Below are 26915 nucleotides of genomic sequence, written 5' to 3'. Positions count from 1 at the left end.
TTACATGTTCATGCAGATGTCTATCACCCTCAGTACTGGACCTTTTACTATCTTCAGATTGGCCTTTTGAAGCATCCCCACCATCCAGAGAGGATTCAATTGTTTGTTTGACAATAGTTGAAGAGACACACGTGCCACTCACATTTTGAAAAGAGAACAGGTCTGTTTCTTTTACCAGCTCAGTTATTGGTGCTAGAAGGGTTTCCTCTGTAGTAACACAAAGTTCCTCCATATTTGGACTTTCCTCTGTTGTGTCAAGTAATGGTAGCATTCTTGCTGTAGGAGGGTTTTGTAATTGATTCTCAGAAATAGTATTTTCAGTTTGAGGTCGGAGGAGTTCTGTCGCATCGATAAGAGTGGAGCATGGAGACCATTTTAAAATCACGTCCTTATTTCTAGAGAGAAGGTAGACACAAAATTAAAGTCAACATGTAGATAATGTCAAGTAAAATAAGAAATTATGCAAATCTTTGTGTGAGCATTATAAGAGTGAACATTCTATTATATCTAGCACTGTACTATGTTAGTTGTGCTTTAGGGCAGTGGCTTCCGAAGTTAGAGACAGGACCCCGCTGTGGACCACAAAACACCAGAACACGAGAAAAGCTCCAGAAAACAAACAATTAAAAAAAAATTAAACAAACTAGCCGATTTTCACTATAATTGTTACAAAAGATAGCAAACTATCATTTTTGTCATTAAAAATGAACAGAGCTCTATTCACAGTAGGGCTGAACAATTTTGGAAAATATTCTAATTGCAATTTTTTTACCTCAATTTTGTGATTGCGATTTAATATGCGATTTGAAATCCAGCTCAGAGCATGGACGGATGGACGGAGGAACAGATGGAGGGTGTTTCCAACTCCCCCTCTTGGCTCTGCGACAAAAATGTGTGTCTTGTTGCTTTTAGCTCTGTTGCTCAGTTGTGTTGCAACAATTTAAATCACTTCTATCCATCCTCAATAAAATGCATGCAATGCATTCAAGCAATGCAACATGCATTATATCACTGCACATGGAGTAAACCAAGAGAAACAGAAGTCACTTCATTCACCCTCAAAACTTACCCACTCTCCCCTCCATGTGCCTGACCAGGACCATGACAGTACAAAGAATCTAATGTGAATGAGTTACTTGGCGTCTCTGAGGACAAGAACCCACGACTGTCCTCTGTAACTTTATTCCTCTCTGTTTCTGTCGCAACAGTACTTCCCTCTCTAGTAAGCGTTTGCCTCACAGAGCTGAAACAATAATGAGACAAAACAGGGAACAGACTTGAGAAGTCAAGGAACCAATAAAACCTGCAACAATTCACATACAACATGTAAATATGTAATGACTATAACTGATGCTGCAAATGTGTTGCTGTGAAAAAGCAAAACATCAGAGCATCACAGACGAAGCAGGGTAACCCACCTTTCACTAATGGTCAACAACAATGGCATGTCAGGAATTGAGTGCCACATTCTGCAATGTACGTTTCTGAAAACAGAATTCAAGAGCAAATGCTTGAGAACCTAACCCACTACGTTTGGAGATAAGTTTGCAACCAGCTAGATCTTCTTGAGCTGGGGTTTAAAGTCCCATTTTCTTTTCTACATCCCAGCATGTGAGATCTTCTCAGGTTTTTGAAAATCTCACTATAATCTTTCACTACAATCAATCATAAAAGAAAAAATGGCCAATACTCTTGGATTTTAGAGGTATTGACTGAAAAGTATATAATGAAAAATTATCCCAAAAAGGCGCTGTTTGAAGGGGCTTCAGTAGTTTTTCAGATATAAAAAAATTAAAATAAAAAAGTTCTAATGTTAAAAATCTTGGTGTTATTTTTGATCAGGACATGTCTTTTATCCCCCACATTAAAAACGTTACTAGAACTGCATTCTTCCACCTGCGTAATATCACTAAAATTAGAAACATGTCATCTAAAAATGATGCAGAAAAACTGGTTCATGCATTTGTCACATCTAGACTGGACTATTGCAATGGTTTATTATCTGGGTGTCCAAATACTTCTTTAAAACGTCTTCTGTTGATCCAAAATGCTGCTGCCAGAGTCTTAACTGGAGTTAGTGGGAGAGATCATATCTCTCCAGTTTTAGTTTCTCTCCATTGGCTCCCTGTCAAGTCCAGAATAGAATTCAAAATCTTACTTCTAACCTACAAAGCTCTCAACAACCTAGCTCCATCTTATATTTGAGATCTTATTTTTCCATATTTCCTAACAGAGCACTTCGCTCTCAGACTGCAGGTTTACTTGTGGTTCCTAGAATTTCCAAAAGCAGAATGGGAGGAAGATCTTTCAGTTATCAGGCTCCTCTCTTGTGGAACCAACTTCCAGTTTCTGTCTGTGAAGCTGACACATTGTCCAGTTTTAAGACTTTCCTTTTTGATAAATCCTATAGTTAAGTTTGGCTTGGGTTTCCTGAGCTATCCTTTATTTATACTGCTATAGGCTTTGACTGCTGGAGAACAAATTGACCACATTTCCTCTCTCTGCTGCTGTCTTTACTTATTCTACTCTACCTGTTTATATTTGTAATTATTTCTATCTTAACATGTTTTTCGTCTTTCCTCCTATAGAAAGTTAACCTGGACCTGCCATTCTGTGTTCATTTGTTTCTACTTCCTGTCCTCTCAAACCCAGATGGTTGAAGCAGAAGGCCGCTTATCCTGAGCCTGGTTCTGCTGGAGGTTTCTTCCTGTTAAAAGGGAGGTTTTCCTTTCCACTGTTGCCACTGTGCTTGCTCAGGGTGAGAGACTGTGACAAAGTGAAGATTCAACAAGTCTGCTGGCTTCCTTAGATAGAGAACTTTACTAATTGGTGTTTTTAATGCATGTGAATGTTTCTGTTCTGTGCCCTGAGACAACTTTGTTGTTACATGGAGCTTTATAAATAAACTGAATTGAATTGATATATAGATGGGCAATTCTGCAGTTTGGCTCCACATCAGAGACTGGTATTGTACAGTAGAAGAACCCTTAAGTTGAAGCTAGAATGGAACCAACATCCCTGTCACCTGATTCTACTAAAGGTTATAAGTCTTGCTCCTCCAAAGTAAAAACATAGAACATTGATCTTGTTAAAAATAAAAGCACAACTCAAATATTTTCATTAATTCAACTTTTATTTAAACAGATAAGTCACATTGAGCCTCGAAGACTCATTTACAAGCGAGACCTGTTTGGTCAGACAATAAAATGTGGTGAAAAATTACACATAGGGTTTGGAGGCAAAAAAAATCCTAACATGCTCTTAATCTTTGGCTGAAGGTCAACAGCATGATAATGGGGAAAAAACATCTTGTACAACAAGCACATAATGACGCCGACACTCCGCAGTGGGGGGGACGGGGGTCGCAAGGGCGGTGAGCATGTCCAGAGACAACATGTCCAGAGCCGCATTCAGATAAACATGATCGTTTTGGGGACAGGCAGAACTTTTACTGACTTCTACCTTGAGTCTGTGTTGGTCCACTTGGTTCCGAAACGTCCAAATTAAATGGCCACACCAATGGACCATGCCTGAGAGTAATCCCCGAGATCAGATCCATCCTCCCAAAAGCATTTGAGTCTGGGTACTTGAGGCACGAACCAAGCCATCATAAGTCAAGCAGCCTGATCAGGTCTAAATTTGCTGCCGACAGCTTCCTTGATTGTTGATAGACCAGGGACCAGCCAAATCCAAAAAGCAGGAACCAGTTATCTTAAATCCACGTATATATGTGTCCTTAAAATCCACAAATGGCAGCAGAGATAGACACATCATCAAGTCTTCCAAGTTGATGAGATTTCCAGCTGTGTGTGTGCCAACAGGGCAAATCGGCTCACTTAAAGCCTGTCTTCTCTTCAAAGAAATGTTATCAATTGTGTTGAGGGACCAATTGATCAAATCCATAGCAGAATTATGATTTGGAAGATTTGTAGAAGAGAGGCTCTAAGGCAGTTTCACAGACAGGACAGAGCAAAGAAAAGTGGAGAGGGAGAGGAGGAGAAAGGTGCCCGCTAGGTCCGTCACAATAACAAATTTTTGCTGGGTGATTAATTATCTCATAAATTATTGCGATAAACGATAATAATGTTTTAAATTTGACATTATTAATTATTTAAGAAGTAGATTAATTTCTGTGTTGTACCTTTGTTGACCACTTGATGACAGTATAAGACTGTTTAAATCGAAGGATTCATGATAGTGAGGGAGCGAGCAGAGTGTCTCATTAAGAAAAATGGAAGGGAGGCCCCTTGTGATGGGCTGTCTCTCGTAGTTGTTTTTCAGTTTTCAAAATGATGGATGCTCTGAATGTTTTGAGCTCTTTAGCATTTTTCACACAAAGCTTTGAATTAAAAAAAATAAATAAATCAGTAAACAAGTTCTCAGCTTCTTTTTCAGAGAAAAACAACTTTTTACATGAAGGCACGGGTTTCAACCGTGAATTATGGAGCTTTGAGAAGACAGAGGTTTTTTCCCCGAGGTCAGCCTGTTAGCTTAGCTCGTAGCCGAGCTTCTCAGCTTAGTTGCTTTTAATGATCCAAAAACGTGATTTTGGACAGTTAAAATTGATTTTAAAGAGAAAGTGTGGGGTCAGTGAAGAGCACCGGTGTTGAGCCTTTTGTCATCCAGTGTCTTCAGTAGAAAGAGAGGGACATGAAGAAACGATAAAGCCGATAAATGAAAATAAGGTTAATAATTTTCATTCATCATGCGAGTAATTGATGTATTGTTTATCGCGACAGGCCTAGTGTCCGCCCTTGACAAGAGCAAGTGTTGAAAGTGGTAATATGGTAGTTTGTCTGCAGGTGTTGGCTCCTGTTGATTCACATACCTTACTGCTGTTTAAGTACTAATTTGTATAATACCTGCAGCTGTAATTAATTGTTTCATGTTTCGAAGAAAACTCATGTGACATCGTGGTTATAGCAGGATTTAATCTCCCACCTCTAGGATGCAGGTGCTGGTTCCTGTTGAAAGCAACTCCCAACAACCAGAGAGGGCAGGGGCACCTAGACTAGGATTATAAAACCACGTGGAAGCTTGAGTCGTGTGACTGACATGCGTCAGGCTGGCTGTAGGTCAACAAATATGATAGAATTAGACAAGCCTAGACTCTCAGGAAAGACACTTAGGAGGAAATAAAAGTGAAGATGATGCTAAATAGAAAAGGAAAAGTAAGCTAGAGTAAGACAACTTCATAGCTGATCAGAAAAAATATCAGGAGTGAAGCAGTGTGGTGGAGTGCCGTAAAGACAGAGCTTAGCATTCAAACACAACTTTAGCTAAACTTCTGCTTGACCAGTTTATTGATTTAATGTTTTACAACTCTAGTCTAGTACTAAAAATATAATTTATTCAATGAATCAGAGAGTAAAATGCACCAACACATTAAACTTGTCAAACTTTTTGTTCCCAAACAGCTCTTCCATAGGCGTAAACATTGTTGACCTATTTTCTGTCAGGCTGTTTACATCGATGTCCCCCATCGCTGAGGGATTTGACTAGTGAGTGTTTGTAGTTTTTGAATGTTTTGAGTGTTTTTCTGGGCTGGAATTGAACAGGGAATGCAAATAAACCTTAAGTAGGTAAACGTTACACTGTGTAGAAGAACAGAGGGTTGTTTTTGTTTTTGCTTGTACATGAAAGCACAAAGTGATGAATCCTGGAGAGAGCAATTTTATCCACCACCGGGTACAATGGTGGAGCCAGGGCGTGGCCAAAGGTGGCCTTGGCCACTGTAGATTAATCTTGGGCCACCCCAATCATTTGAGAAAACTGTACTTTTAAGTAGTGTTGTAGTACTCAAGACCGGTCTTGGTTTTGAGACCGGTCTCAAGACCATCAAAAAGTGGTCTTCAGACCGGTCTCAAGACCACTTTTTGATGGTCTTGGTCTTGTCTCGGACTCAGACATTGAGGACTTGGGATTATATTTGAAGACCAGTTAAGACCACAACTGTGGAAATATCACTAAATTGCCAGAATATTGTCCAGTTTATTTGTCAACATCGTTGTTTTTATTGGATGCAAAACGTACTGATTCAAATCCAAGAGATAACGTGACTCATTGCTAAATATATGTTTTTGTTACCACTATTACGCCCACCCCCTTTCACTCGCACTCGGTTCTGTACCAACAGAACAATACAGACAACAGAACGTAACGTCGCAACCAGGGGTGAAAGTAAGCCCCCAGTATACTCCCGCGTACGTCCATTCACGCTTACGTACGCGTGTACTGTACGCAGAGGGTTCAGACTTCGTACTCCAGCGTACACCCTGAGCAACTGCAGAGCAGCTTCGCAGACAAGGGGCGTTTACCTTCGGGACAAATTAAGGTCGCCAATTGGTCATTTGCTGACACGCCTACTGGATTGATTGACAGGTCTGAAGGAAAAAAAACGAGCGCTGGCAGCCTCAGTTGCAGCGGTGTTCTGTGTTTATAATAATAATGTCATCACAATGTCAGCACTGTATGTTTTCCATACAATGGCGAAATTAGTCTCTGCATTTAACCCATCCACCACCAGGTGGTGCAGTGGGCAGCTATTGAAAGCGCCCGGGAGGCATTTTGGGGATGAGGCGTGCTGCCCAGAGACGCCACGTGATGTGCAGTGACTGGGGATCGAACCTGGGACTTTCGGGTCCCAAGCCGGCTGCCCTGCCTCTACACCATCTCGGCACTCTTCAGAAACAAAAAGTAATGTATTTTACATCATTTGACCCACTGACACAAAACTAATGTTAAACTACTCAAATAGACCTGACACACAACACACCATCATTTATTTCTCATTTTAAAGCATTTTCTAATTAGTTATTGAGCGAAAACCATGATTTTTGAACAAATAAATTATGTAAAATTAGAAAATGCTTTAAAATGAGAACTAAATGAGGGTGCTTCATCTGTCAGGTCTATTAGAGAAGTTTAACATAAGTTTTGTGTCAGTGGGTCACATGACATGAAAATTATTGTGTAAAAACTACTGAATGTCTGAATTCTTTGTTACGTAGCTTTGAAAATTTATAAAAGCTTATACATTCATTCAAAAGCAAACTTAAAGTTGCAGTATGTAACTTTTATGAAAAATATTTTTATAAAAGTTACATATGTTTTTTACATATTTGTTAAAACTGTCACTATATCGTGACCGTATAGTATAAGACAGATAGTCTGTGAAAATATTGAGCTCCAAGACTTGAGGTCTTGGTCTTGACTTGGTCTTGGACCCCAAAAGTCTTGGTCTTGTCTCGGTACACTCTGGTCTTGGTCTCAGGTTAGGCAGTCTTGACTACAACACTGCTTTTAAGCAATATAAAATCTAGAAGGCATAGTTTCCTTAATTGATCGGGGTCGTCAGTTCACATATATGTTTGGGGGGTGGCCATCCTGGATCTTGACGTGTCAACCCAATTTTCAATAGTGACCTTTCTCACACCTAGATACAGCCACACACCAAAAAGGAAGTTGATACCTCACTTGTTTTTCAAGTTATGCTCACAGCATGAATGGATGGAGGGACAGATGAACCCATATTTCCAATTTCCCCTCTTCGCTCGGTGATGCGGGACAATAAAAAGTAGGCAGACCCAGTTAAATAATAATTAAAAGAAGACTTATGTTTTTGGCTGCACTTACCCTCTTGATGCATCAGTCTCACCAGCTCCAGTTGTTGCTGTTTTTCCATCTGCATCCATCGCCTTCTGGCTGGCAGAGACTCTAGAGTCAAAGCCTGAACAAAACAAAAAAAATGTTGTTTTGTGTTCTCTGCATGTGGATATGTGAATGTGTGGTGTTCTCGCTCACTTGCAGGTCCGGCAGACATGTTGTCCTCCTCACAAAGCGTGTCCAGATGGCTCCTGAATTCTAAAAGTGAAGCACAGACAAGACTTTACAAATCCCAATTAACCTTGACAACCATTCACTGCACTAGTCATGTATCCAGTGTGTACTTTTACTCTGTGTGAAGCTGTTTGGATCAAAGCATCTTAACCGTGAAGTTTTTGTTTCTCTACCTGTATCCTGTCTATCAGGACAGAGAGGGGCAGTGTGGGAAATGTCTGGCTGCTGAGAAGAAGGCCCAGAGGACAGAGGGGCAGAGAAAGAACTGAGGGGACTAAGTGAGTTCTCTACTGTGAGGGGGGCATCATGAGGTCCAGTGCCTCCTTGTCCTTTCTGATCCACAGTCTGAGCAGGGGGCAAAGAGGACGAGGCTGACAGGGAATACAAACAGAGATGAAAAGAAAGATGAAGCAAATAAAGGAACATCATAAAGACATCAATGACATGTCAGAGTCAAGAGATCAGGCAGCGTACAGGAAAAGAACTAGAGGAGAGAAAAAAGAGACTATTCTATGGTTTAAACATGCCTGGTTGAGTATCATTAAATAAGATTATACATAAAACTGTAAAATGATTATACATAAAATTTTTCCCTTACTTTTTTCTTTTTCTTTTCTATTTTTTTTATTTTTGGAAAGTGACTCCATAGTGTTAACATTCTGAGTTGAATACTGTACACGTTTGATATTTACGGTAATATCTGCATTTTTTGTTGTTCATATTTGTGTTTTTTAATTACAGTTATATCGCATGTGGGTAGACGGGAGCCCAGATGGTCAAGACTGTGTTCTCCAGGTAAACACTAATGTGTGGATTTTCAGTTGATAGTGTTTTTTGTGCTCTCCATGTTCGGGTAGGAGAGAGGTGTGGGTTTATACCGGATCGGTCTTTTTTTTTTTGTTTCGTTTATCAGGTATTGGCTTGTGATTTTTTTTGTATGTAAATAATTTCCAGTTGTTCAATTATGACCATCAATAAAGATGTTGACTAGTGGCTGCCCAGTTAAATGTGTAAGCTGGAATGTGCAATCCCTTAATGGTCCAGTAAAATTCTGGAAAATTATGTCTCACCTAAAACAGCTGAACACTGATATCACCTTTTTACAGGAGACCCATGTGAGCTGTCTTAGTGGAAAATTTGTTAAAAATGGTCTGGTCAGGTGTTTCAGTCTAATTTCCAATCCAGATCAAGAGGGGTAGCTATTATAGTTGGTAAGCAGGTACAATTTACAGCCTCGAGTGTGCATGCTGATAATGCTGGGCGGTATGATGTGGTGGGGAAGTTGTCGACACTGCCAGTGATCTTAGTTTTGGTATATGCTCCCAACTAGGACGATTCTACATTTTTTAATGACCTCCTCTAAAATATACCTAATATGTCATCACATAACCTTATAATTGGCAGTGATGCAATTTGTGTGCTTTCATCTCTCGACTGTAGTTGAATGGGGAAAACTACTCTGACTAAGTCTGCTCAACTAATCAACTCATTCCTTGAGTCGTATGGCGTGGCTGATGTGCGTAACCCTACTTCAAGATCATACTAATTTTTTCCCCCAGTTCATAAGACATATTCCTGAACTGACTATTTTTTTTCTTGATAAACAAACTCTGCCTTTGGTGAAAGAATGTGACTATGGGGCCACGGTCATCTTGAACCATGGTCCACATATTATGAAATTGCTTATTATATAGGAGATTCAACTCCTTACTTTTATCCAAGGAAAACTTTACCAAATTTCTTACATCTGAAATTGAATTTTTATTTGAAGTTAATTGAACTTCAGGGATGCCACTCTGTACTGTCTGGGAGGCATGAAAGGCCTACCTGAGGGGTCAAATAAATTCTTATTGTGCAAACAAAAAATAAAAGGACTTGGTACGGCTAAAACAGTTAATGTATGAGATATTACAATTAGACAGAGAATACAGCCACTCCCCCTCACAGAGTCTAAAGAAAAAAAATTTATTACTTCAAACTGAATTTAATACTTTGTATACTCAGCAGGCAGAGTATATTTAATCTCTAAATCTAGACAGGGTTACTATGAACATGGGGAAAGGGCTGGGCATTAGCTTGCACATCAGCTGAGGCGACAGTCAGCCAAACAAACTATTACAACAATAAATAATGAACAGGTAGTTGCATGCCACGACAATACTGAAATTAATATGTTTTAATAAATTTTACCAGTCATTGTATATGACTGAGTCATCAGCTAATGTATCGAAAATACAGCAGCGCTGTGGCTGAGTGGGGAGGCTGTGGCTGAGTGGTTAGAGCAGTCATTCTCCAATGCAAGAGTTGGGGGTTTGAATCCACCAGCAGTCACATGCCGAAGTGTCCCTGGGCAAGACACTGAACCCCTCATAGCCTCCGATGTGTCCCATCAGTGTATGAATGTGATAAAGCGCTGATTAGTCTCTTTAGAATGATTTGTTCAATTAGCTTTGTGTAGATCTAGTAGAGAGCTGTATGAATGGGTAAATGAGGCACAGATTGTAGTGGAAAGCGCTTTGAGTATCTTGATCAGATAGAAAGGTGCTATATAAGTACAGTCCATTTACAGTAGGTACTTTTTTTGGAGATCTTGAACTTCCTTCAGTGAATCCTGATCTTGCTGGAGATTTGGAAAAGGAGTTCTCTGTAGCTGAGATAAACTCCGCAGTCAACAATATGCAAAACAGGAAATCCTCTGAACCAGATGACTTCCCATATGAGTTTTTAAAGAAATTTTCTTAAGTCTACTCTCACCCTTATTAATGTTTGTGCTTGAAGAGTCACTTGCTCTTTCTACATTTTTTTTGTTGTTTTGCTTTGTTTTGTTTTTTTAATGTCCAGAGGACCAGATTTAACTTTTTTAGATTTGTATTGAACGTTTTTTGAAAAAATATAGTATAAATTTCTATACCTGTTTTTCTGCCAAGATGAAAAAAAAAATCATGCTCACAACATGTACAGACAGACGGGTAGGCAGACAGATGGGTAGACAGACGGAGGGTATTTTCAATTACCACTCCGCTCCATGACGAGGGACAAAAAACAAATGTGAACATGGTGAAGAGTCACAACCCAGTGAGATTCTAACTTTTGATCAGCCTACAGTGAACCCGTACGAGTGCAGAATCAGCACGGAGGAAATGAAGGCGCATGAGCAAATCAAATGTTAGTGCATTTTAACAGAAAATCAAAATAAATCATAATAATATGGGCATGTACGCCGATGCACAGAGGGTGTTAACGATCTTATGTTGCATGTAGCAGCATTACATTTCAGCTGTGCTCCCTGTGTCCTCTGCAGCTCTGCAGCTTGCCAAGGATGATTAGCAGCAACATGCAGAAACTTAGGAGACAGGGAAAGCAGCGCTAGAGGAGCCTGGGATTTCGGGGACCTCCATTCAGCCTGCCAGGATGCTGGAGGGGAACACATATACATGAAAGAATGACTAGGAGAGAACTAGTATAAAATTCCAAGACTTTCCGATCCTAAAGGTCATCTGTGACCTGTTACCTCGCTCAGGGGCAGATGGAAGGCTGCTGGGTCTGGTAAGTACAGAGCCCAGGTCCCCCACAGAGAGGGGGCGAGCTTTGGGTGGTCTGGCAGCAGCAGAGGAAGATCTTAATGAAACTGAAGAAGAGGAGCAGAAAAAGAGGAAACAGGAAGAATAGTTTTTTTGTACTGCAGGCAGCAGGAAAAAACTAACAAACGTGCAGATTGTCTTTTAGGGAAAAATCTGCCACTCATTAATTTTTGTCTGGGGATTTATTTATTTATTTATTTTGGTGCAGTCAATAAACAATAATATTTCATATAAAGCCTAAAAATACTTTATTTTGTCAGAATATTTTCAAATTCTCTCACAACCTCAGTAACTTCACTCCACTCCCATGTTCCTGCAGGGAACAATCATCCACATTACGATACACTGAAAATACAACTTTTAATCTCATATTAATCATATAAAATAATGCATTACTATCAGTAATGTTTTTATATTTTTACATTTACAAATAAACTTTAGGTTCTTATATTAGCCAACAAGATGTTGCTCCACTTTTATATTTGAGAGCCATGCGTAACTGAAAAAAGATAGATCTGGTCTGTTCTGTTTAGGCTACACAGTAACTCAGTTTCATTAGCTTAAAATCAAAAACGCAACACAAACGTGGCTAATATACAACCAGCCGCAACCAAACAAACCTGTCTGTGATTGTACAGAGGAAGCAGAACGGTGGAGCGGGGGGTCAAAGGATGGTGAGGAGGTGGAGCGGGATCTGTGTTTGGAAGGGACGAGCGCAGAAACAAGCTGGTCTTCCAAACCTTGGGCTGGAAAGGGATCACTGAAGTTATGTGGTCTTTGTGGAGCTGGGATTAAGCAAAGTTGCAGTTGTGTGTCCAGGCGACAGAAAAAAAGAGGGACAGATGGAAAATCAAGCAGGAAAAATTATAAAATGAAAATAAGCAGGTACACAGCAAAGTAAAGAAGCAGAGAGGAGAATAAGCCCTTTGATTTGTCTTCAACCAGCAAGACAACTAATTAAACCAGTCTAACCATAAGAGACGTGGTCAGAAAAAATTTCTTGTATTGAAACCATTGAAAACTATGGAGACTTTGACTCTATGTGATTTAGAGGGGTGCCTACCCTAACTCAAGAAAACATCAAGCTTGGCTCCATCAAAACGATTAGATATTGCCAACAATACACACATGGTTAGTGTTGATAGAAACTAACGGTGGAACCTCACTGGGCTGCGACTATTGGAGACTGGATGGCAAACAGCGTTCTCAAGGGAGTCTCCAAAATGTCTCGAAACATTCTCACTTTCCTCGTGTGAGTCGCAAAGGCTTGTCGGTTACATTTTAGACATGTTCAAAAATCCTTGCAACAAACTTCCTCTTGAAATATTCATAAAGTAGTTGCAGGAATCCAGAATCCTTCTCAGTTTTGCTGATGGGGTCTCCAACTAGACCACAAGGGAACATGATCTGTGATCCAACACGTGCAGCCCAGAAGGTCCAGGTCTTAAAACCATGCCTGTGATAAATAATTATTAACAAGCAGAACGCCAACTTCCCCCGTCGCTGAGGTATTTGAAGAAATAATGCCTGTAATTTTTGAGACGAGTGTTATTCTGGACTGAATGCAAGTAAACACGAATGGTTTTGGTGCAAGATGTTCAAGTGACTGACAGGTTCTGGCCAGTGGAGGGAGCAAATTTATCCACAACCAGATGCAATGGTGGAGCAAGAGGGTGGCCAATGGTGGCCTTGGTCATCATAGATTAATCTTTTGGCCAGCACAAGGGCCACCCCAATCCATTCAACCATACATCCATCCTTCCATCTATTATCTTTACCCACTTCTTCCTTTTTTTGGGTCACGAGGGTCACTACTGCCCATGTCCAGCAATCACTGTGTGAGAGGCGGGGGACACCTGGACAGGTCTCCAGTCCATCACAGGGACACATAGAGACAAACAACCATTCACTCTCTCACTCACACCTAGGGACAATTTAGAGTTACCAATCAGTCTAACATGCATGTTTTTGGTCTGGGGGAGGAAACTGGAGTACCTGGAGAAAACCCACATGCACGGAGAGAACATGCAAACTCCACCCAGAAAGGTCCCGGGCCGGGATTTGAACTGGCGACCTTCTCTCTGAGAGACAACAGCTCTACCAACTGATCCACCGTGCTGCCCGCCACCCCAATCATTTGAGGAAACTATACTTTTAAGCGCAGTGTTTCCCCTACCATTATACAAGCGGGGCGCCCCGCCCCGTCAACAGAATCGAGTGCCCATCTAATGAACTGCACGCCCCCCCCCCCCCCCCCCCCCAACCTGTTGGCAGTGATGTAACACCAATAAAGGTGCGCTAGCTAAAAAGCTAAAGCAGCCTCTTCCGTCACGCTGAACCCCCCCCCCCCCCCACCCCCCCCCCCCAATCCGACACACACGCACAAAAAACATGGACCTGATTAGCGCCACGCCATGGCCAGTTATTTAGGAGAAACACTTAAGCGATACAAAAAACAGAAAGTATAGTTTCCTCAAATGATAGGGATGGGTGGTTTACATTTACATATAGTGGTGGCCATCTTGGATTTTGATGTGGAAACCCAATTTTCATAAGTGACCCTTCTTAGGGCTAGTTGCAGCCACACACCATATGGAAGTCAGTGTCTCACTTATTTTAAAGTTATCTTGCTCACAACAAGCACGGACGGACAGTAATTCCAATTCTTCATCTTCATTTCATGACAGAATCTGGTCTAAAACTGGTCAAAATTCAGATTAAGTAGATTAAGTCATTAGTGTGAGGGCAGCTGCCACAATGAGAACTAATTGAGTCAAGAAGAGCAATGAAATAACATGGATGGGCAAGAATGCAGATTTGTGAGCCGAGCACACGGAAATAAACTGAGACTTGCGCAACATGTGTCACCTTTCAAACACAGTTCACCAGTTGTAAACACATAGAGTTGAGTGACATTACAACATAAAACGCACCCTTTTTCTCACAAGTGTGAGATTCCAACTAGTCTCCAACATTCACAGTCAAGACAAAAACCACCAGACAGTGAATCTTAAACAGAATATTTTACAAAAATGTAATCTGATTTGTAATTACTGGTCATTTCAGTACAGAGTGTATTGTACCTTGCATTACTTTCCACAGTCAACGTTGTCTTTTTGTTGTAATAAATGTGTAACAGCTATTGTTCTGCCTTCTTTGACAGAACATTTAACCTCCAGCTGATGCCATCAGAGAGATGTAATTCTAGTTTGTACAAAACATGTTTTTATCCAAAGGAAAGATTAAAAAAACTCACAGCCTATAGAATTAACAATCAAACAATTTGTTAGGTAATCACACACATCCTGTGGTAAAATGATCTGTATCCAGACAATAATGAGCAGAGAACGAGGAATTTCTGGGCTAGTACCTGATCTGACACACGACTGAAAGATTTTAGGCAGAGGAGGAGGATGAGCACGTGCAAAGGTTGGTGCCAAGTTGGCATGAGAGGAAGACTCGTCCTGCTGGGTGGTGCCCGGGGGTTGTGTGTTGGTTTGCAGGGAGAAGGATGACATAGGAGGGTGTGGGGGTTCAGACAGGGTGGATGAGGAAATGCCAGAGGACCTTCTGTCTATTCCTGATGTTACTGAGTGGAACATAAAGGTGAGACACGTGGATGTGAAAAGAAAGGAGAAAACGTGACATTAAGTGAAGACTAAGAGTCAGGGGTTAGACAGAAGACAGAACAATACAGGCCTGTTGGGCTGAAAAGGCCTGGAATAAATGGGGCCTCACAGCCACATCCTGCTCTGTTTCAGTGGAAAACACAAAACCTATTTGAAAAAGAGGAACAACAAACTGGAAGATTAAAAGAAAAGAGAAATGAAAGTGATTTCAACGTAATAATTAAAAAAGGAAGCAGCACATTTAAGGACAAGCGGTATGCTGATGTCCATCGTCGCAGAGGGATTTAGTGAATGTAGTTTTCTAGATGAGTGATTTCTGGACAGAAATTGAACAGAGGATGTAAGTAAACTTTAATGTTTTGGTGCAAGATATTCAAGTGGGAGGAGTTTCACTGCGGAGAACAGAGGGAGGTTTTATTTATTTATTTTTTGCTTGTCCAAGGCGTCACAGAGTGATGGATCCTGGTGAGTGGAGGGAGCAATTATATCCACCACCAGGTGCAGTGGTGGAGCCAGAGGGTGACCAACGGTGGCCTTGGCCACCATAAATTAATTTTCAACCACCCCAATCATTTGAAGAAACTATGTATTAAAGCAATATAAAAACTAGAAAGCATAGTTTCCTCAATTGATCAGGGTGATCAGCTGATGTATATAATTGGGATGGTTGATTTTGATGTGGCAACCCAAGTTTTGATAATGACCAGTCTTACACCTAGATGCAGGCTCACATCAAAATAGCAGTTTGGCTGTTGCTTAATTTTCAAGTTATCAAGCTCACAAGGTTGACATATATACATATATGGTGGCAGCCATCTTGGACTTGGCAACTTAATTTATGTAAGGAACCTTTCTTATGCCTGGATGTAGCCGCACACCACAATGGAAGTCGGTATCTCACTTATTTTTCAAGTAATCGTGCTCACAACTTTCACAGAAGGATGGATGAAGAGTAATTTCAGTTCCACCTTTTAGCTCCACAATGGGGGACAATAAGGGTAGACAACTGTCGAGAGGTTAATGGTGCCAAGATGTGAAAACACACTGGGAACACAGCAGCATGGTGAGTCACTGAAACCACATCAATTAATGCCTTCACTCACTTAGGCCTCACTCACTGGAGTGTGTACCTGGTACTCACTGGAGTATGTACCTGGTACTCAAACCTGGTGATCACTGTGGTATGTATCTGGTGCTCACTGAGCATCCTGGTACTCACTGTGCATGTATCTGGTACTCATTGGGTATGTACATGGTACTCAGTGGGTATGTACCTGATATTCACTGGGGTATATACCTGTTACTCACTGGGTATGTACCTGGTACTCACTGTGCATGTACCTGGTACTCATTGGGTATGTACTTGGTATTCACTGGGGTATGTACTTGGTATTCACTGGGGTATATACCTGGTACTCACTGGGTATGTACCTGGTACTCATTGGGTATGTACCTGTACTCACTGGGTACATACTTGATACTCACTGAGTATGTACCTGGTACTCACTGGATATGTACCTGGTACTTACAGGGTAACAAGTCACTTCATAATAGAAATGTTGTAAGTACCACAGTAAGTACTCTGTAGGTACCAGGTACATACCATGTAAGTACTTGGCTACATTAAATATATTTACCAACATGAGACTTTTTAGTAAATTTTCTCGTAATTTTGTAATTGATGTGTAAATTATTTACAAGTAAAAATGTACATACCAACACTGGCTACTGCAAGGTCTCTGAGTGTGAAGACCCCCTTTAATTGTTGGTAATTTGTTCTTTTGTGTGTTTTATCAATAGTATGACCAATAAAATTGCAGTTAGTTGCTTTAAAGGTTACTCCAGAATAACTGATTTTTAAATGTTTTTTTTTCTTCTTTACATTTGGAATAGTCAAATCTGACCCTGCCCATTGGGGCAGATTACTGTTAGAAGACACAAACCGCTTACTAAAACCAATTTTTACTGTTCTTCATTTAACATGGAATTCTTTGTTATGTATTTTATCTTTTAGTATCATTGCTTGACTAAATGTTGCTCATTTATCCAATGTTACCAGTAGCGTGAGTAGTTTGTCCAGTTCCAAAGCTGACCCGTCTCTCTTCACCATCTTCATCGTCACTGTCATTAAAGTCATCCAGATTGCCGATGTCGCTCTGTTTCATGCTCATTAAACTGGCCAAACTCTGCATATCCTCATCCCTGTGAAAGAACACACAAATCAGTGGTGCAGGATGGACAGACCAGCCATCAGCAGAATATTTCCCCTTGTTGGCAAATGTGAAGCTTTGTTTTTGGATATTAATACAGACTCAGGAAAAAGTCATCATACACCTTGAATTTTTACACATTTTGTCACATATCAACCACAAACTTCAAATTAATTCAGTTGAGTTTTATGAGACAGACCAACACATGATTCTGAAGTGGAAGGGAAATGATTCATGGTTTTTAAAAAACCTTCACAAATAAAAATCAGCCAAGTGTGGTCTACATTTGTATTCAGTCCCCTGAGTCTTTGTAGAATTTGCTGCAGCTGAAACTGCAACTAAAGGAGCTAAAGCTAAAGGAAATGTTCCTCTTTTCCCGCATTCCTGTTTGTACCTCAGCTGCAGCTCAGTCAGATTGGATGGATCGTGTCTGTGAGCAGAAGTTTTCAGGTCTTGCCACAGATTTTCAGTCAGATATAAGTCTGGATTTTGACTGGACCCAGTGCTTAATTTGATCCAGATCCTGCCAGAACAAGATCCAGGAACACTCTTATTTTGACAGGGTGCATTCCGGTAACCGTTTGCTTGAATCCGGTAACTCTCAGGCTTACCAATAATAAAGTTATAAACAAATATGACTGCCTTGAACAAATAAAACTTATATTTGTAGATGAACATATGCTGTATATATTCATAAATTAAACGGATTCTTTCATTTTTCTGGACTGAATAATGTCGTGTGTTGAATTATTAAATGTGGACGGAAACGTGTTTATCTTTGACCCATCAAAATGAATGCGGTCATTTATTTACAGAATCAAAGTTTAACACATCACACATTTACATTAATTTAGCAAAATGATTTCAACAACAACATGGCTAATTTAGCAAGCTGTACAATTTGATTAACCATATGGCGATGGTTTTCTCTCTTCACAACAGACATTTCTGAAAAATATCTGGAATGATTTCTAGCAAAAAGAAGAGTTTTAAAGATGGAAATGAAGTTTAAGTTGAGAGAAAGGATGGATGAGGGAAATGTGTGTCGGCATCAGAACGGCACTCTCCGGTGAGTTCCCAGCTTCTTCCCTGGTACACTTAGGTGGTATAAATCAACTCTTTTACCTGGAGGAGGTGATTCCACTGGTACGGAGTTCCATTTAACGCACCCTTTCAGCGTCTCCGTAGGAACAGCTGTGAATCATCCGAAGTAGTGACGGTATTCCGTCCGACACAGGTTCACCTCTCGGTGGACTCACATGAGTGGAGTCCGTCAGAAGTTCCACTCAGATGTGGAAGATTGCATAATTCCCACAAGACTCGAAGAGCTCTGGATCATGCTGGACTTCTGTTCTCCCAGCACTGGAGCGGCAAACGACTGAAGCCAAAGCCTGAAGCGACTCGCCACCCGACTCGACTGGTTTGAACTAGGAAGTACCGACATTTAAAGAGCTCTATTTCCGGTTCATTTGGGAGGTTCCTGATTGGTCAATATCGACCAGACAGGGGTGTGTTTTTGTGACGTAAGAGGTCACTAGGAGTCAGAAAAACAGAAAGTGTTTTGGAACAGATTGAAAATGTTTTTAGAGACAGAGAGAGGAATATTTAGGCGAGTTGGGGTAAAACAGGTGCCAGCCTCTATATTTACGTCTGAGATGATTTAAAAACATGATAGTTCGTTCCAACAACTTGTTTTGCATTTGACTCCAACCTTGGACCAGCTTACACTTGCTCATTCAAAGACAGAAAATCAGAAAATGCATAATTACTCTGTAACAGACCTTAACATGATTTCTACTTTGCATGAGGATTAAAATCATTATTACTGTTTCACAGTTGAATTAAAAATGATTAGTTCACTGCAACATCTAAAAATGGTTTGAACTAAAAACACTTTGATTATCAAACATTTGTAAAATAGTAATGATAATAGAAAAGAGAGTGTTCTTTCAATTGATCAGTGCAGGACACTTAAAAAGTCTTCTGGATGGACTTGATTTGTGTTTCTGGACTCAAATCAATGAAATACAGTTCTTGTTCCAGGAAGGCCCCTCAAGGCCAGATTTGACCTGAGGCCTAGTTCACTACATATTGGATATGTAAACTGATAATAATTACATAAACACTCATTTAAAACACAACAGCCACTTACAACTTCTTATCACATACAAGTTGCCTCTTCAAGTAGCATTTCCACCTTTACCCTTAAAAAAAAATCTCTGCCCCTAAAAGAGTGGTGGGGGTGAGTGCCAAGCCAACCAGGCAGTTGTACATGAGCAGGAGCCCACAGGCAGCAGAAATGAACAGACGGAGGAGGCGCTTCGAGTTTTCACATGTGGAGTTGGACAGTGAATTCAGCAGAGAAGAGTTGGCTCAGAACCATCAAGTAAGGAGAAGGGGGAGTAGGATGCTTGACAGAAGTGGAGTGTTTACAAATGTAGGTCAAGTCAAGTCAACTTTATTTATAGAGCACATTAAATGTTTAACAACCCTTTAAAATACACCAAAATGTAGGAAATTGCATAGATAGTCCATCATAGATAAATAGTCAAATTTTCTGGGGAGGACCCAACTGCCCCCAATCCCCATTAACTCCCCTTCAACCTCCCAGCAGTCCCGCCCTCTATTTGCATTCCGGCATCGATCAGTTTACAAATTAAGCCCTGACTGGACCACTCATGAATGTGCTGTGAGCTGACCCATTCCATTGTAGATGTGGCTGAGACCCTCCACTTCAGTCTGAGGTCTTCTACAGCCTCTAACAGGTTTTGTTCCAGGAGTGTCCTGTATTCAGCTCCATCCATCTCTGAGCAGCTTCCCGCACAGCATGATGCTGCACCATCATGTGTCACAGTGAGTATGAGGTGTTCAGTCTTATGTGTGATGGTAGATTGGTCTGTTCTTGTAGGAGTTCTGCCCTGCACCCTGCCTCTCTCTCCTAAGCACCCTAATTGACAGCAGTTGAAGACAATCAACTCGACCCACAGGAGGAGTATAAGAAGCCACAGGAACCATTCTGCAGGAGCTGGGACATTGCCTACTAACGGTAGTTGTGTTCTAACCTGTTTGTCTCTGATATGAGTAGAGTTTAATCCTGTGTTTGCTCTGCACCTTCTCAGAGTTGGACCTTGCCGTTCACCTGCCCTGCCTTGAGTTCCATGTGAGCCTCGATGACTCTCGCTCCTCTATAGCTGTTGAGAGCCTTCCACCACTTGCCATTCCTATGTGTCTTTCAACCGCTTGCTACTGAAGATCATCTGGACCAAACCTCCTCGTTCCACTCCCTACTACTCTCCGTAAGACTAACCCTCACTAACAATTCCCCATCCATCAACAGACCTTTAACCTTCCCCTCTATTCCCCAGGTGATCCAGTTCCCCAATATTGATGTCTCCTTTATTTCCACCACTGTAAATAAACATAGTAAACTATTACTTGAGTCCTGGTCTCTGTTCAGTTCTGGTCTTTCATCTGGGTACACTTGCTATCATAACAGATCTGAGCAGAGCAACTTATTTTGTTTCTACAGGACATGCGTCAAACTGTGAACAGGAATTCTTCTGGTTTTCTTTCAACAAAGCATTTCTTCTTGTTACTCTTCCACAAAGGTTCAGTTTGTGGAAAACAACTAACAGTTGTCCTGTTGAACCCTGGATCTCTGCACCATCTCCAGAGTAATCATGAGCTTGTGGCTGCTTCACAGATTAATGCCCTCCTCTCACTTCTGAAGGATGACCATGCCTTGGTAGGTCTGCAGTTGTGTTGTACTCTTCCCTTTGCAGACAAAGCCCTGAGACATTCAAAGGTTGTGGTATTGACAGACATCTTAATAACTTTATCCTCAACTTGTCTGGTGAGTTCCTTGGTCTTCATGATGCTGTTTTTCACTAATTTTCTGGAACAAACTTTTGAGATTCCAGTATTGTTTGTATTAGTCGTCATTTTGCAGCTCCTGAGTGGCAGGAAGGAGTTTTCTCCTCAGGACCAAGGCTGCCAGAGGACAACGCTGAGACATGGTCTACTCTATGATGAGAATCAGTTTCCTGTGTTCTTCAAGTTTGAGACTTACTTTTGTCCTTCAGCCTGAGTTTGCCTTGGACCCTCACCCTAAAACCAGTCCTGTTCATACGGACATACAACTAGAAAGATCTCTCACATACCTGCAAACTCAGAAGGATGAAAAAGATGACAAACCTAGAACCTGTTCTGGGGGGAGGGGGGTCTTTGCTACACTCTCTTGCTCCCTCACTTCTGCCCTATTTGTTGCCCTAATGCTAGTGATCCACCAGAGCAGATGTTTTTGATCACTTAAACAAAGCACTGGTGTGTCGTGGTTCATTGGCACTAATGTTACGTGTTAGTTTTCATTTCTCGCATGACAATGATGCATTATTATCAGACAGCAATACAGATGCATTAGAGATAGCCTTCCCAAAATTATTTGCATTGAACCGAGTGACACTGCAGGCTAACATTAATGCACAATTCACTGATGTTAACCGACATCCTAGCTAGCATTACATGCTGACAAGCTCTCCATTATAAATAATGTTTTGATGGATTACGATGCATAACATTGCTTTTGTTTCCAAATCACGTTTAACTTACAGAGCATATTATATTGTTGACAGATAACAAGACTTACCTCAAAACCACCAGTGTCCAACATTAGAAATGGCTAGCTACAACATAGACCAAACAGTTCCCTTCGTCCATGGGAAAGATTTCCCTATCGTCTATCTTGGTTGTGATTGGCCAAATGACTCGCAAACAAAAAAAACTCTTAGAATCTAGATGATTCACCTAAATGACAAATTTTGTTTGAAGTCAGCCAATTCCGTCAAAAAGCAACAAGTTTGCAGGTATGAACTTACCTCTTCATCCTGCCATTCTCATACGCCAACCTGTGAACCTCACCTACTATACTCACCTTCCTGGAACCTGGACTCATGCCCTCCTCTCCAGGCCTGAACACCTACAACCAGAGTAAGCCTCCTCTGTGCATATACAAACCTTCCAGAAGATCCTCAGCACAAAATAAAATGCTTGCCATCTAAATTCTGCTTCCACAGATACTTCAATATCCTGTAAATATTGGTAACAAATGTATTGTTATTCCTTACCTTCAGTCGCTCGAGTCTTCCTGGGTTTCAGTTAATAACACTGAGAAACTAACAATACAAATGTGTCACAAACCTCTGAAGCTCACAGAACATCTGGATCGGTGATGAGAGTAAATCACATACAGGTAGGCTCTGTTTACTAACTAGGTGTCTCCTGAAGGCAGCTGCTTGCTCTGGGTTTTAGTTCAGGATTTCAGAGTAAAGGGGGCTGAACACAAATGTTAAAAAGTTTAAGGCATTTAAACACATTTTCAGATCCTCCAGACTGCACCTTTAACTTGCCCTTTGTATAAAACCCCTGGATGTGTTTTTGTTGTATATTGATGTTTCGATCAAACCAAACTGTGTTAAAAATACAACACTGATGTGTTCATGAGGAGACTTACGTAGCTTTACCCTCCTTTAGAAAGATGCAAGACAGATTCAGCCTGAGCGTGGCCTCCACCACTTTCACAGACAACGGTTTGAGCTTCAGAGTGATGTCATACTGCGCTGGGGTGGAACTAGCATACTTCTTCATATTAACATCAGCTGATGCTAAAACTTTTCTACGGCCATTTGTTTCCTGAGAAAGAATTGGACAAAGACAAGTATGCAGAGAAGCATAACTCTCAAATTGAACTGTTGAGCCTGAACAAAATGACCACTCACAGATAGGGCTGGACAATAATTAGATATCAATATATATCACAATATAATTTTATTAAATAACAGTGATACGAGTTTTAAGCAAATTTTCGATATTTACATTACACTAAGATTACAGAGTTTCCCTGACACATTTATTTTTCTGTTCAGTTTGAAGCAGACGCTTCAATTTCAACCCGAACAGAAAAGGACTCGACACAACTACGTAAGTGTGTGATGACGTACACCACAGCTAGGATAAGCTATGCTCCAACGCGTGGTAAGTTTGTGTTTCTAAATGAGTGCCCATGACCGTCAGAATGTGACTGAACAAGCTTTCACAAGCGAAGAGAAATCAAATAACATAACTGATAAGAAAGGAAAGACTAATTCAACGGTGTGGAAGTGGTTCGGCTTTCTACGCTCTGATAATCTGCAGGTTTCAGTGTGCTGCAAAATGTGACGGAGAGTTGTTCCAACTAGCGGTGGGAACATCTAACTTGTTTCACTCGATAGAGTATTCTGAGAGTCAGAAGATACAGCACAATAAAGTTTGAGCCCATGTGTCCCTGAACATCACCCCCAGCTGCATCAAAAGAGAAACACATGCAGCAAACACAGATGTTTGCTGCATGTGTTGTTAGGTTATGTAAACTTTAAACTATTAATATCGACAAAGTTGAGAGTTTTATGTTTATTTGACGGTGATTTCTAATTTATTTGAAGGCTAACTACAAATAAAAGGTGAACATTAATTTATTTGTACAGTTTGTACAGTTTTTCTGAGACTTTTATATTGTTTATATCGATATCGGAATTATATCGTTAGACCAAAATTAAGAAATATATCGTGATAAAAGTTTTGGCCACATCGTCCAGCCCTAATCACAGATAAATAAAGCAGGATGTTCCATAATATTAATGTGTGTTCCTTCAAATAATTTTTACTAATTTAAGTTTGATTGTCATTAAAACATGGAGGTCTTTAAATAAACAGAAACACGTTATACACCGATGTCCCCGTCAGTTTCATGCCTGGCTTCATGCCAGTATCATACTAAGATCAGTTCTTTCTTTATGTGTTTAGCCCTTTTGATTAAGTTGTGAATGCATTGTACTTGGTTGACTCCAAAGTTAATATTTAGATGTATATCAACCGTTTTGTTAACTTAATTCATGCAAACTAAAGGGAAAAAACTCGAGTTACTCCTAAACTGGTTGTCCTGGTTAAACACATTTGATCATGCATAAACAACTAATCATTGTGCACCTGAAACAAACTGCACAGGTGATCTGCACACATACGTTGACTGTGTGAATAACATCACCTTTTAGCAACTCAACCTCATGTGTTCTTGTTATACTTCTCTCATTTATGAAAAGAAAAATGACCGACAAGAAAAAAGAAAATGATTAATGATAGTCTGATAAACAGGAAGGACCCGTTTCATTTTGATGCATGGATGTTTAGATTATCAGGAATCAGATCAGGCCCTGTGATGGACTTGCGACCTGTCCAGGGTGTACCCCGCCCCTCGCACAGTGATTGCTGGACATGGGCACCAGCGACCCCCGTGACCCAAAATGGAACAAACGGTTAAAGATAATGGATGGATGGATGGAATCAGATCAGAATTATTTTTTTTCAGAAATCAACAATCATAAATTTGGGCGGCTGTGGCTGAGTGGTTAGAGCAGTCGTCCTCCAACGCAAGAGTTGGGGGTTCAAATCCACCAGCAGTCACATGCCGAAGTGTCCCTGGGCAAGACACTGAACCCCTCATTGCCTCCGATGTGTGTCCCATCAGTGTATGAATGTGATAAAGTGCTGATTAGTCTTTGTATGGATCTAGTAGAGTGCTGTATGAATGGGTAAATGAGGCACAGATTGTAGTGGAAAGCACTTTTGAGTATCTCCATAAGATAGAAAGGTGCTATACAAGTACAGTCCATTTACAGTCCGTTATAAACAACTGTTAGCATAATAAAAAAATGTCCACCTCAATATTACTCTGATCATTTAGGAAATTATTGTACAGATCTGTCGTTATTAGAACTACTTTGTAATTTAGGCTTCTGTGGGCTTTAGTTGTTTCAGCAACACACAAATAACAAGGCAAGCAAAAACCTTGTTTTAACTTTGACCTTGATGTGCAACCTTGCCCTTGAAGCTGGGGTGATGAAAACATTACATCACGTGCTGTTTAGTGGTGGTACAAATTAAATTAATTTCATAAAATTATCTTGAACGGATCAGAAGTTATGACCCGGACAAGTATTGCCCTTGTTTAGCAGTTGACCTTGAATTTTGACCTTGACCTGGAGTGATGAACCATGTACACAATACTCCGTCTAGCGATGGTTCATATGTGCACAAAGATTCATTAGGTTATCTTGAGCGTTTTAGATGTTAAGGGCGGGATAAGAAAGTTTATAGACGAACAGACGTAATTATAAAAAGTAAATGGTCATAATGTTTTGGCTCATGGTGCTTTCTATATTTATAGATTTCATGTAAAAGTCATTAAAACCATTAAAGTAAAATGTTAAAGTAAACTTACATTTTCTATGACAAAAGTCCAGTCCTTGTCTTCGAACTCTTCTGCAGTGGGGTCCTGTTGGTCAAGAGATAACCACATTTAACAATCCACCCCTCACTTCACTTAAAACTAGTATTTACTACTCAGTGCTCAGATATAAACGTTTTTGTGTTTCTGTTCAGCTGCTCCTTCTTCAGGGGTCGCTACAGCAAGCAAACACATGCAAGGTTTGCCAATTGTAATACGCCAGATGTCCTTCCTGATGCAACCTAAAACACAGCACTGACCACCGAGCTACCGCGGCCCATTGCTCCATGTAAATCAAAGCAGAGGCACTGGCATGAGAAGACAGAGTCATACCTTGAACAGTGTGACGGTAATGTTTAAACTCTCTGGAACCTGCCAAACAACCAGTCCTCTGTAGGGGTTCTTAATCCCCGGCTGCCAACAGTGAAGCTAAGAACGAGAAGAAGAAAAAGAAATTAACATTTTCAGTGATAACATTGGTGCATTCTTAGTTCATATCTTAGATGTTATTACTGTTTTTCTTAGACATTTTATTGTTGGATGTAACTGGGACCCTGTGTACATAATTTCACTCCACCACATGTACCACATGAGGTGCGAATGACAATAAAGAAACTCTGACTCTGACTCTGATAACCTGGTTAAGGACATCGTTTTCCCATGAAGAGAATGTTTTTACACAAAACAAAATATATATAACATATTTTCCAGTGTATAAGGCACAGTTTTTTTGCGTAGATTTGTCAGTCCTGCGATATACACCGATGCGACTTACTGTATTTCATAACGCAATTTTTTTTGCACAGTGATTGCCGGACATGGGCACCGGCGACCCCCGTGAGCCAAAAAAATGGAAGAAGCAGGTAAAAGATAATGGACGGATGGATGGATGGATGGATGGATGGATGGATGGATGGATGGATGGATGGATGGATGGATGGATGGATGGATGGATGGATGGATGGACGGACGGATGGATGGATGACGCAATTTTTGACTGACACTTTAAATTTCTAAGAACTGCAACAGCGAGTCCTCCCATGTGCACTTGCTTAACTCCGTTGGTGCAGGTGAAGGAACGCTGGAGAGCTAGCAGCTACGGCCGTGATGGATGGATGGGGCCACACCACCCAGGTGAAATGAAGCTGTTTTGAACATTAAATAAATGCATAATAAACGCAACCGTTCAGCAGTGATACATAATAAATGCGACTTACACCCCGAAGCAACTTCTGTTTTTTTCCCTCTTCATGATGCCTTTTTTTGACTGATGCAACTTATACTCCAGAGTGACTTATATGCAAAAAAAATAAAAATAATAATAATAATAATAATAAAT

The 26915-nt window shown here is 40.6% G+C and overlaps 1 protein-coding gene across 1 annotated transcript in view; it reads right to left on the bottom strand.

Annotated features, from left to right (window-relative positions):
• Window positions 1-1065: 1065 nt before the first annotated feature.
• LOC119414608 (EH domain-binding protein 1) overlaps window positions 1066-26915 on the bottom strand; it is a 33173-nt gene continuing 7323 nt past the window's right edge. The window contains exons 3-10 of the mRNA XM_037681712.1: window positions 25910-26005; window positions 25571-25624; window positions 22769-22947; window positions 17106-17251; window positions 7804-7863; window positions 7636-7729; window positions 1419-1484; window positions 1066-1243 (exon numbers count right to left, since the gene is read on the bottom strand). Of these exons, the coding sequence (XP_037537640.1) occupies window positions 1066-1243; window positions 1419-1484; window positions 7636-7729; window positions 7804-7863; window positions 17106-17251; window positions 22769-22947; window positions 25571-25624; window positions 25910-26005 (873 nt within the window). The remainder of the gene's footprint in view (window positions 1244-1418; window positions 1485-7635; window positions 7730-7803; window positions 7864-17105; window positions 17252-22768; window positions 22948-25570; window positions 25625-25909; window positions 26006-26915) is intronic.

This window comes from Nematolebias whitei, chromosome 1 (assembly GCF_014905685.2).
Source record: "Nematolebias whitei isolate Nwh7 chromosome 1, NemWhi1, whole genome shotgun sequence".
In the NCBI taxonomy this organism is placed as follows: Eukaryota; Metazoa; Chordata; class Actinopteri; order Cyprinodontiformes; family Rivulidae; genus Nematolebias; species Nematolebias whitei.
This window is presented reverse-complemented; position numbering and strand designations above follow the sequence as displayed.